This window comes from Sphaerodactylus townsendi, unplaced genomic scaffold, assembly GCF_021028975.2.
Source record: "Sphaerodactylus townsendi isolate TG3544 unplaced genomic scaffold, MPM_Stown_v2.3 scaffold_1099, whole genome shotgun sequence".
NCBI classification, from domain to species: Eukaryota; Metazoa; Chordata; class Lepidosauria; order Squamata; family Sphaerodactylidae; genus Sphaerodactylus; species Sphaerodactylus townsendi.
The window spans coordinates 1-11,368 of NW_025949627.1; the positions used below are offsets into that span (position 1 = coordinate 1).

General features: G+C 58.6%; 1 protein-coding gene across 1 annotated transcript; it reads left to right on the forward strand.

The window, feature by feature from the left end:
• The first annotated feature begins 5,217 nt into the window (after positions 1–5,217).
• On the forward strand, positions 5,218–9,243 carry LOC125424812 (beta-1,3-galactosyltransferase 4-like). Its single transcript, XM_048482239.1, has 2 exons — positions 5,218–6,591; positions 6,641–9,243. The coding sequence occupies exon 1, from the start codon at positions 5,218–5,220 to the stop codon at positions 6,346–6,348; it is 1,131 nt and encodes a 376-aa protein (XP_048338196.1). The 3' UTR covers positions 6,349–6,591; positions 6,641–9,243.
• Positions 9,244–11,368: the final 2,125 nt, after the last annotated feature.

The following is an 11,368-nucleotide window of genomic DNA, read 5'->3' on the forward strand; positions in this document are numbered from 1 at the left end:
ATTATTATTATTATTATTATTATTATTATTATTATTATTATTATTATACTACACATAACAACACAGCACAAGGGTCTGGAGTTCATCTCTGAATATCGAGTCCTTCCCAAGGACCTAGGATATTTGAGGCATTTTTGTAGAATGCGTGCAGTTCCTAGAAGTGCTGCTTCCTGCCTCGTGTGGACTGAGGTCCTGTCCAAGTTTTTATGATGATGTTTACGTATCTGTTATTCTTTTAACTTCCTTTCCCTTTCCTGCAATTCCTTGTGGATAAAATACAAATTGTTTGAAATGAAAAGAACGCCCAAATGGCCAGATGCCACAGCCCCGCTGAGCACTGCGTTGGCCAGGCCTCGCCTGGAGTACTCATTGCCTGCAGTTCTGGAGGCCTCGTGGGCAGGGTGGAGCAGAGGAGAGCGAGGAGGGGGAGGATCCGGGGCTGGGAGACCGAGCCCCACTCGGGAGGAGGAGATGGGGGGGGGGAGACATGATTGCTCTCTCTGCGTATCTGAAGGGCTGTCACTTGGAGGAGGCCAGGGAGCCGTTCCTGTTGGAAGCAGAGGACAGGACTCGCACCCGTGGGTGTACATTATGGACGGAAAGGGGCCGGCTGGACGTTATGAATCTTTTTTTGTGTGTGGGTTTTTTTTGCAGTCAAAGTAGTCCATCAGAGGGATCAGCTGCCGGGTGTGTGTGTGTGTGTGCTCCCCTGATGCAGAGCAGGCTTTTTCCAGCAGAGAGCAGCGTGACCAAGGCAGGCTAAATGTAGCCGCAACAGATGAAAACACCACACCACAAACTAATTGTATTTCCAAGAAGACTTTATCTCAGGTGCAGATATTTACAGTGCAGACACAAATCAGCAAACAATTGGACAGCATGCTCTGCAGCAGCAACTCCAAAATTCCCCAGACGCAGCACACGTGTGCAGACTCTACTTTTATACATCAGCTAGCCTATCACAGAGAAGGTCCGTGATCTGGTTTGAACTGGTTCTGCACATCTGTACATCTGGCTTTTGTCAGGTGCTTCTGTAACCTCAGCTTGTGGGTTCTGTGGGGCAGTACTTGGAATGAGTTGCAACAACAATTTTTAAACAACAAAATGGTTTACTTTTCTTTACAATTTACACTTTTAAAACATCAACATTTAACGTTACAATTCAAGGTCCTGTTCAGGTTGCATTTCAAGTCCTTCTATTTACAGTCTACTGATATTGCCAAGTCCAATTTCTTCTTTGCGAGTTGGCTGGCTCCTGAAGACTCCAAGGGCTTGATGAACAGGTTGCAACATGATGAAGGTTTCCAGGAGAACTCTCACCCATTACAACCACAAAAGAAAACCCTTAACAAGGTGTTAAGGGCTTATAGAAATCAAGGTCCGAGTCTGGTAGCCTTGTTCTTCTGCAAAAGAGCTCTTTCAGCCTCTCTGCTGCTCCGAGTCTCCACCCCTTACTGGGTCAACCCATTCTGGGCCAACCCATTCTGGGTAATGGGGGTTACACTTCCTCGGACAGTAGCTGTCATTTAGATAATTATGATCTGTCTACTCACAAAATGCATACCGTTTTACTATATACCCTGACATCCCCCCCCCCCCCAACAGTCTGTAAGCTAGGGGTGGCCAACCTATAGGTGCTCCAGATGTTTATGGACTGCAGTTCCCATCAGCCCCTACCAGCATGGCCAGCAGAGGCTGATGGGAATTGTAGTCCATAAACATCTGGACCACCTATAGGTTGGCCACCCCTGCCCTAAGCAGTGGCCAGCCTCCCGTTGCATTAAAATGGTCCGTAACTGCCCCAGCAGTGCACATGGAGGGGAAGGGGGGGCAGATAGGAAAAAGTCCTTCTGATATGTGGCTCCAGGGGCAGGGAAACCAGGTCCTTCGGAAAGGAAACAGCGCCAGCTTTAACACTGGTGTTCCCCCCCCCCCCCAGCCACTCCCAGACAACAGCCGTGTGGCCGCGTGCTTAAACGTCTCCCATTCCCACCCAGGCCCTCTGGGCCGACGGCTTCTCCCGCTGCACTTTGGAACTTAAACGCAGCAGCTGCCCAGACCTGGATTCGAGCCACGCTTCTGGCGCTGCCTTCAGTCCCTCCCATGGGGAGGCCGCTCGGGGGGGGGGGGCTTGAGGGAGACGGCTTAAGATCATCCATCACCCGCCCGCAGCCTGCAGAAAGGAAGACGGGAACAGAAAGGAGAGAAGAGCTGGAAAAGACGGCCCACTTCTATCTGCAAAACACTGGGAGGCCGCCCAACTGTTGGCTGCCAGCTACACATTTCTAAGGTGTGGCTGTGGGTGTGATTCAGCAGGTACGGAGCCTTCTCTAGCCAGAACAGCCAGGTGCTCTCCTTAACTGGGAACCCGTGGGAAAGGTGGCAGGTTACAATTACACCTGTGACAGATCCTGCGCTTGAGGTCTTACGAAGGTGAGCTTCACGGGCAAAGAGGGCAGGTGAGCAGGGCGAAGCCTTCACAGGAACCACACAGGTAAGGCCAGATGAATACAGCTGCCAGGAGATAAGCAGTAGTCTGTACTAAGTGCCTTGAATCAGGGGGGTGTGTGTGTGTGTGTGACTATTTCTCTGCTCCTCCGACTCCCTTGGCAGCCGCCTCTCCTTCTCCGCTCTGCCAGTCCCCGGCCACAGCCTCTTCAAGGGCAGAAAACTCTCCCGCCGGTCATTTTACCTGGCAGCTATTGATGACACTCTTTTATTTGGAATTCAGTTGTCCCCTTTTTGTGTAGACTTGCTGATTCCCTGATCAGGGTGGATCACTTAGTTTGGGTTTCTTAAAATACCCCACTGTTAAGGAGTTTTAAAACCGCTTATAGTTGCCTTCCCTCCCTCTCCGCCCTACAGACGCCTTGTGAGGCAAGTGGGGCTGAGAGAGTTCGGAGAGGACCGTGACTGGCCCAAGGTCACGCAGCAGGCTTCGTGTGCAGGAGTGGGAAACACAATTCAGATCACCAGATAAGAGTCTGGCACTCACATGGAGGAGCGGGGAATCAAACCCAACTCTCCAGATTAGAGTCCACCACGCTTAATGTCTGTGCCAGGCTGGTGCTTCCCGTATTTTTCCTTCACCAGCCAAATACCCGCGGCACGGCCTCTTCCTCCTCTGCATATGCCAAATGACTTTGTTTGGTACAGAAGTTTGTCTCCCTGTGTGGACACATCTCTATTTGAGAGCCAGCAAGGCGCACTGGTTAAGAGCAGGTGGATTCTAATCTGGCGAACCGGGCTTGATTCTCCACTCCTTCACCTGAGTGGCGGAGGCTTATCTGTAGGCGACTTGTCCGGCCTCCCTGCTGCCCTGTGGGTTGGGACAGGTGCGCACCTTTTCCCACGGGCTCCCAGGCAACCAGGCGCGCCTCTCTTTCGCCTGGCTGACCAGCAGGCACCGCACTGTGGCCGAGGGCTGCTGCACATTTGTTTGGAAAAGACTGATTTGGAAAGTTTTCTTTGAAAAGGTTGCTGTGCCGCCCCTTTCGGGCTAAGCCGGACTCCCGAGGGCCACGGGGCTGGTCCGCGAAAGACTGCGCTCTGGGGGAGACTGCTGCGTCCGCGGGGGGGGGGGGGGGGGTCCTCTGGCAGGCATCCCTTGCAAAGGCAGGTGGGCGTGGGAAGGAACCACAGCCCCCCCCCCCCCAGCAATACCTGGTGTTGCAAAAGGTAGATCTGGAGAAAGGGGGAGGGGGCGCAGAAGCAGATCCTGGGGCAACCCCCTCCCCTCCCCCCATGATGAGAGCTTCCCTGCAGCTGGCTGGTGGGATAACCAGACAAAATCCACATGGATCAGAATGGAAGTCTCATTGCAAGACGCAGGGGTTTGTGAGTGACATGTGTGTGTTTTCCTGGAGAAAATCATGTCTGTTAATTGATGAATTATTTGTCCTCAGCGCGCACTGGGTGGGTGGGTGGAGGGGAGCAATGTGGAAGAACCCGACCAGTAGGGGTGCTGGTGCTATTCCTGGAAACCACGTGGCTTCCTTTTGCCCAGCCCCCCCCCTCCGTTTCCCGTCCTCCAGGGCCGCAGAAGGCCCCGCTTAGTTGGCTCAGTGAGGCCCAAACCCTGAAAGCTGCGAGGACGGATCCAGCGCCCAAAATCCGTTTCCTGAACTGGGGGGGGGGGTGTTGGAGAGCGGCTCCTCCCCCGCGCCCTAAAACCCTTCCTTTGCCCCCCCTCCTCCTGCAGATTTCAGCTCCCCCCACTGGGCTCGGTTGCCATCCCCCAGGCAGCGGCTGGAGACCTCCTCCTTCCACCCCGATCATCTTCAGGCGACTGAGACCAGCCCCTCCTCTGCTGGAAACGGCCGCTTCGAGAGGCGGCCTCAGTTGCAGCCTATGGAAGCCCTCCCCAGCCCCCCCCCCCATCTCCAGGCGTTTCCCGACCTGGAGCTGGCAACCCAAGCGCGGGGCTGGGGGCTCTTGGGGACCCAGGTGTGAGTCGCGCCCCCGCCCCGCGAGCTGGCCGGGTGATCCTGAGCCTCGTCCTCGGCCTAACCTACCTCCGAGGGCTGTTGTGCAGGAGAGCGAACGAATGTCCGCAGCTGCTTCGGGCCTTGCCCGTGGAAGCGAACGGCGGGGCGGGGCGGGGGGATTATTTCCAGGGCCGGGTGTGTGTGTGTGTGTATATATGTATGTATGTATATATATGTCTATATATATGTCTATGTATATGTCTATATGTACGTCTATATGTCTGTGTGTGTGTGTGTGTGTGTGTATATGTGTCTATATGTATGTATGTATGTATGTATACAGACACACACATACAGACAGAGAAAGAGAGAGAGAGAGGCTCCGAGGCCCCCCAAAGGCGGCCGGACTCGGCCTGCAGCGGCAGCGGACAGCAGCGCCCCTCCGGCGCCGGGAGTGGGGTGGGGTGGGGGGAGGCGGCAGGCGGGCAGGCAGGGGGGCCGGCCAGACTCGCGCCCCGCCCGCCGGGCTCCGTAGGGCGGGGGCAGCGGTGAGCGGGGGGGGGCGCGGCGCTGGCATCTCCCGGGCCCGGTCCGCGCCAGGCGAGGCGAGGCGAGGTGAGGCCGGCGGAGCCATCCGGTGGGGCGGGGAGGGGGCGCTTCTCGGTGGCCGCTTCACCCGGCGGCCTTCTGCCTTCTCTCCGCAGGAGGAAGAGGAGGAGGAGCGGCGGCAGGAGGAGGAGGAGGAGGAGGAAGAGCGCGAGGCGGCGGCCGGGCCGGGCCGGGCGCGTCGATGGGGCCGGCGGTGGCGCGGGGCGTGGGGCGGCTGGCGGGGCTGCTGGGGGGCTGCAGGCTCCGGTGCCGGCGGCGGGTGGCGACGGGGCTGCTGGCCGGCCTGGTCTGCCTCTCGGCGGCCGCCTTCCTGTGCAGCGGCGGCCACGAGGAGCTCTTCTCGCGGGCCCTGCCCCTCTGGGCGGCCGCGGGCGGCGGGGGCCCCCCCGACGACCCCCCTGCGCCGCCGCCCCCGCCCCGCCGCCCCGCGGAGTTCGCGCTGGAGCCCCCGCCGCCCCCCGCCTGCGCCCCCCCGACGGGCCCGCGGCGGCGGCGGCTGCTGCTGCTCTCGCTGGTGGTCAGCGCCACCGACCACGCCGAGCAGCGCCAGGCCGTGCGGGCCACGTGGGGCGGCGTAGGGGGGTCGCCTCCGGGGGCGCTGCGGACCTTCTTCGTGGTGGGGCTGCCCGGGGACCCCTCGCGGCAGGCGGCGCTGGAGGAGGAGGCGCGGCGGCACGGGGACCTGATCCAGGGGCGCTTCGTGGACACCTACGCCAACCTGACCCTGAAGACCCTGGCGCTGCTGGGCTGGGCCGCCTTCCGCTGCCCCGCGGCCGCCTTCGTGCTCAAGGTGGACGACGACGTCTTCATGAACCTGCCGGCCCTGGCCGCCCACCTGGACGCCCTGCGCGACCCCCGGGGCCTCTACCTGGGGCGCATCCACTGGCGGGTGCGGCCCGACCGGAACCCCGCCAGCCGCCACCACGTGCCCGCCGCCCTGTACCCCGGCGACGTCTTCCCCCCCTACTGCAGCGGCACCGCCTACGTCCTCTCGGGGGACGCCGTGGCCGCCGTCCTGGACGCCGCTCGCCACGTGCCCCTGGTCCCCGTGGAGGACGCCTTCGTGGGCCTCTGCGCCTGGCGGGCCGGCATCACCCCTCGGCACGTGGTCCGAATGGCGGGCTCCACCCACTTCCCTGCCGACCCCTGCTGCTACCGGGAGGTCCTGTTCAGCGTCCACGACGTGGCGGCCCCCAAGATGGTGGACATGTGGCAGAGGGCCTGGCGCCAGGAAGCAGCCTGCACCTTCTTCCAGCACGCCTTTGGGATCCTCCGGTGCCGGATCCTGTCTTGGATGGAAGCCGGCCTGTGAGGAGGAGGAGGAGGCCCGAAGGAGCTGGCTGGAACCTCCACGGGAGACGTTGCCACGGGAAAGCCGACCCCTGGCTGGACTGGGGGATTGTGGCTTTCCGCCTTGCAGCAACAGGAGGATGTTGATACGTGTGGCCCCGCTGAGGATACAGCCCGTCACTCCGTCTTTTGTATGTTACTGCGGGAGGGACACACACACACACACAAAAGTGCCTTGTACTTCTACAAGCTGGGGTGGGGTGGGGTGGGGGCGGTGTCTGCCACAGTCGATAGCTGTCTCTTCAGACCGGCAGCTGCTTTGCAGGATCGCAGGCAGGCAGGGTCTCCCCCGTCTTTCCCCCTTCAGAGTCCTGGAGAATTTGGGGGGAAGGAGGAGGGAGCGCCCCCTCCTCTGGCTCAGCCGGCATGAACCCCCACCACCAAGGAGAACAGAATCCAGAGTTTTCAACGTACAGCCCCCCCCCCCCTCCCTCCAGACTTTTCCAAGATTCAATTTCAGGAGCACTTGCAAGATCAAAAGGATCTCCAGGGTGGGACCTCTCAAGAGTTCAGGCTTTGGGTACCTGAAGACCTTGCGGGCGCTTCTGGACTCGAATCTTGCTTCTCTACTTAGTCTTGGTAGGCCACAAAGTGAATCTGCTGTGTGATGCGGCAGCCAAGGAAGCCAATGCGATTCCCAGCTGCCTCAATGGGACACAGAGTGTCTAGATTGAGGGCTGTAACAGCACGTCTCTGTTCTGCTTTGGACAGACCTCGCCTGGAGTCCTGTGTTCAGTTCTGGGCATCACAATTCAAGGAGGACACTGACAGCTGGAACGGGCCCAGGGGAGGGCGGCCAAACTGGTAAAAGGTCTGGAGTCCATGCCCTGCAAGGAGAGGGAAGTTAGAGCTGGGGACATTGAGTTTGGCAAAGTGTGGGGGGACGACGACATGATAGCTATTTTTAGATATCTCATAGAATCATAGAGTTGGAAGAGACCAGAAGGACCATCAAGTCCAATCCCCCTGCCATGCAGAAACACACAACCAAAGAGGGAGATCCCACCACACCCGGAGGCAGCGTGATCCACTGTCGAACAGCCCTGACTGAAGGGATATCGTGTCAAAGAGGGAGCAAGCTTGCTTTCTGCTCCTCAAGAGACTGGAACATTGGAGTAATGGATTCAAGGTGCAGGAAAAGAGGTCCCGCCTAAACATCGGGAAGAACTTCCTGTGTGACCGTGGAATGTGCTGCCTCAGAGGGGGGTGGAGTCTCCTCCTTTGGAGTCTTGTAAACAGAGGCTGGGTGGGCCTCTGTCAAGGGTGCTTTGACGGTGGGTTCCTGCATGGCAGGGGGGTTGGACTTGATGGTCCTTCTAGACTCTCCCGTCTCTGTGATTCTGCTGCAAGACCATGGTAGCTACTAAATGCTGCAGGCTTGGGCAAGGCCCCTGAGTAGACCCCAGAAGGCCAGGGGAGAGGGCTTTGGCAGGACTTTCCGGGGACAGAGGGGCTGAAGAAGGCCCCCCCCCCACTCAGTGCTGGGAGGCGGAAGCCGTTGTGCCCCATTTGAACACCGTAAGAGGCCTGCTGCATGAGGATCCCCCTAGTCGGCCAGCATCCCCTCTCACACAAGGGCCAGCCAGTTCCTCTGGAGAGGCGGCGGCAGCAGCAGCAGCAGGGCAGAGAGGCCGAGGCCTCCCCCCACTGTCCCCTCCTGGCACGGGCATCTGGAGGCGGAGTGCCTGAATTGCTGGGCTCTCCAGCCTTTCCCCCTCTTTGTTTCCCGCCCATCGTCCAGCCCAGCCCAGCGTCCTTCCTGAGATACGTTGAACAGAACTGCACACAGCAATCCAAATGAGGCTGCCCCACTGATCTGTACGGGGGGCGTTCTAATCCCAGCTGCTTTATCTGCAGCTCCTTCCTGAGCAGCCCCTCCCCACACGTGTGAGCGTCAAGCGTTGTCAAGTCTCAGCTGATGTTTGGCAACTCCAGGCAAGTGAGCAGCAGAGGTGGGGGGGCCGTTGCCATCCCGGGGGGGGGGGGGGCTTTCTTGGAGGTCTCCCCTCCAAACACCGACCCTGCTGAGCTTTTGGAGAGATTGGGCTAGTCTGTGCCGCCTTCCCGCCCAGTCCCCAATAACGATGTTCAGTGTATTGTCGAAGATTGGGGTGCTGTGGGGTTTCTGGGCTGTGTGGCCGTGTTCAGGAGAAAATGCTTCTGGAACGCGGCCATACAGCCCGGAAACCCCACAGCACCCCAACAAAGAAGTTGCCTTTTTCAGTGCTGTGTCTGCTACTACCCCGAGGCCTCCCCCCCCCCCTTCTCCATCTCAGCAAATTCAGCTCCCGTGAGCCCTGTGCCGGAAGCTGGGATTTTGGTTGTACACCACTTTACAGAGCTCTGTTTGCCGCTTTGTTCCCCACACACCCAGTTTGTGGAGCTGTTTGTTTATATTCCTACGCCACCTCTTCGGAGCCCTGCCCAAGGCCGACGACACCGAGAAACCGCAGCGTGGTGGCGGGCCTTGATTTTTGCCAACAGAACATTTGACCTTCTCAAAAGCCTTTGGAAAGTCCAAGTATATACTGTCTACGGTGTCATATCCCATTTCTGGGCGTGTGTCTGTTTACTTTAAAACCAGCGCATTGAAAGTTTGTCCAGTCTGTTTACTTTAAAACCAGCACATTAACCACTAAACCACAAGGTGGCATTGCGGGGAATATACCCCGTATACCCCGAGGTCCTCTCCGCCGTCTCCCTTTAGCTTTCCTAAGAGAAGCTAGAAGTGTGTTTATTACAGGTGTTGTGGAAACCTTGTAACCTGGCCAAAGATCACTCCGTGTTATTTTAAAGAGTTTTTTAAAATTTTAAATCAGTGCTGAAAATGATTTAATAAAGAATAACCATAATACAAGAAACACCAGCCCGTGTCAATGAAACCGGAAACAGAGAGCGCACGGGGCCATTTCTTGTTCTAGCTTCAGTTTTTTAAAAAAACAAAACAAGCCCTGAGGTTGTCTGAAGCCTCCTCAGCATCCCACATCTGGAGAGTCAGGAGGTTGAGGGCGTGACGGTCTTATCTACACACTTACACAAATGTGACGTGACTCTGTTAAAACTAATTCGTTTTCTCTGAACACCTGACAGAGGCCCCTCCTGAGCCCTGGATGGCCCTCGGCCAAAGAGCGCCCGTTTCCGCCCTGGTGTTTGCATTTATTCTGGGCGTGGAGTCACTCACGGCCGCCAGGAGGTTCGCTGAAACAGCAGGAGACGTGTACTTGCTGGCAGAAGTGAAAACAGAGCAAATTTCTAGGCCTGCTTAGTCCAAGAATCTGGACCATTACAGTCTGCTCCCGTGGCAGCGTCACGGCTACTCCGGGGTCTGTTCCCTCCGAGAGGTTCCCTGTGCAGAAGCCACACGGATCCTCCCTCCGCAGGCCTGGCCCCTGTAGCTGCGGAATAATTGTGATTGTGGTGACTAGTCGTTTGTGAGGCAGGCTGTGCCTCTGGACCAGTCTCCTGGTGCAGCCGCTGAATTCAGTGATCGGTTCCGCAGACCTCACACGGATCTCGGACCAGGCAACTCTCATTCCCCCAATTTGGCTCCACGCTCCAGACTCCCTTCCCGTAAACGGGGGCTGCGGTGAAGGTGGGGGAAAAGGAGATTCACTCTCCGCAAGGAGCACTGGGGCAAAACATACCCCGAGGTCCTCTCCGCCGTCTCCCCATCTCCCTTTAGCAATCCCTGCATTCCTTCTTCGGAATCCAGGGCTGTCTGTGGGCTCAACCGGGTCAGGGACCCCCAGCCCTAAGGATTGAACTCTCTTCTGAAATTTCCCCCCAAGTCTCTGTTTAACACCCCCCGCCTTCGTTTTTGTAAAGTTCCCGCTTTTGAAATCAAATGTTACGGTTTTGGACTTGAGGGGTGACTTCCACTGACGCTGGTGGTTGGTGGCCCCGGCCCCTGACTGGTGCAGCAGTCTGTCCGTCTTGCCCAGAGCCTTACCCTGAGCGAACCCCAAGATTGCCACCCGTCTGGCTGGCGCTCAGCTCGGTGCGCAGTGCTGGACACCTCCTGCAGCAGCGCCCCTCAGTCCTTCCGTGGCACGGGGGCCACTGAGATGCTGCCAGGGAGCGGAACCCGCCGGTTCTCCACGTGCCCAGCGGGGGCTCTGGCCCCGTCTCCCTCCCTGGCCAGGCCCGAAGGAATCGCCCACTCCTCCCATTCCGGCCTTTCCCGCCACCTCTGTGGCTTGCACGGGTCTTCTCCCTGGGGAGCCCGAGGCCTGCCCCACCCAGTTATGGGCTCCCCCAGCAGCCTGCAGGGGGCCCACGGGGGGGGGGATTGGACCCCTTGTGGCAGCTGACAGGAGAGGCCGCCTGGCCATCCCACCCACCCTTTGCCTTGGCTCTGCCCTCACCCCAAAGGAGGTGGGGGGTGGGTGATCTGCTCCCTCAGGCAAGGGACCATCTGCACACAGGAGCTGCCCCCCCCCCCCCCAAGGCCTGAGAGCTCTCGGGAAGCCCTGGAGGAGCCTGGGGGCTGGGCGACTGCTGGCCACTGGAGATTCCTTCCCCAATGCGGAGGGGAGCTGCTCAGCCGTGCCCCGAGAACCCTCCGTGGGGTGGGCAGGGCAGCTCCCCAAGTTCCTCCTGAGTGCTGAACCTCAATTTACCAGCTCCCTGAAGGAAATGGGGCCTGCTTTGCACAACACCCCTGTGGAGGAGGACAGCGGCTGCTGCCAGCTGGAAACAAGAATCCTTCTCTAACTTCTTAAAGCCTGACAGAGACTCTGGCAGAGGCCGGGGGAGACGGCGGAAAGGCTAGGTACGGGCCGGGGGTGGGTGGAACTCAGCCATCCAGACCTCCCCTCTTAACAGAGTCTGGGGCAAAGGGATGACTTGGGCAGGCAGTATGGTACAGCGGCTAGAGCACAGGTTCTAATCCCCACTCCCCCGTGAAAGCTCACTGAGTAACTTTGGCCCAACCTAACCTACCTCACAGGGATGTGGTGAGGATTTCAATGGAAGGGAGAACC

What these genes read in the sequence shown, in the direction of transcription:
- LOC125424812 (XM_048482239.1), top strand. Translation starts at nt 5,218, where the DNA reads ATGGGGCCGGCGGTGGCGCGGGGCGTGGGGCGGCTGGCGGGGCTGCTG.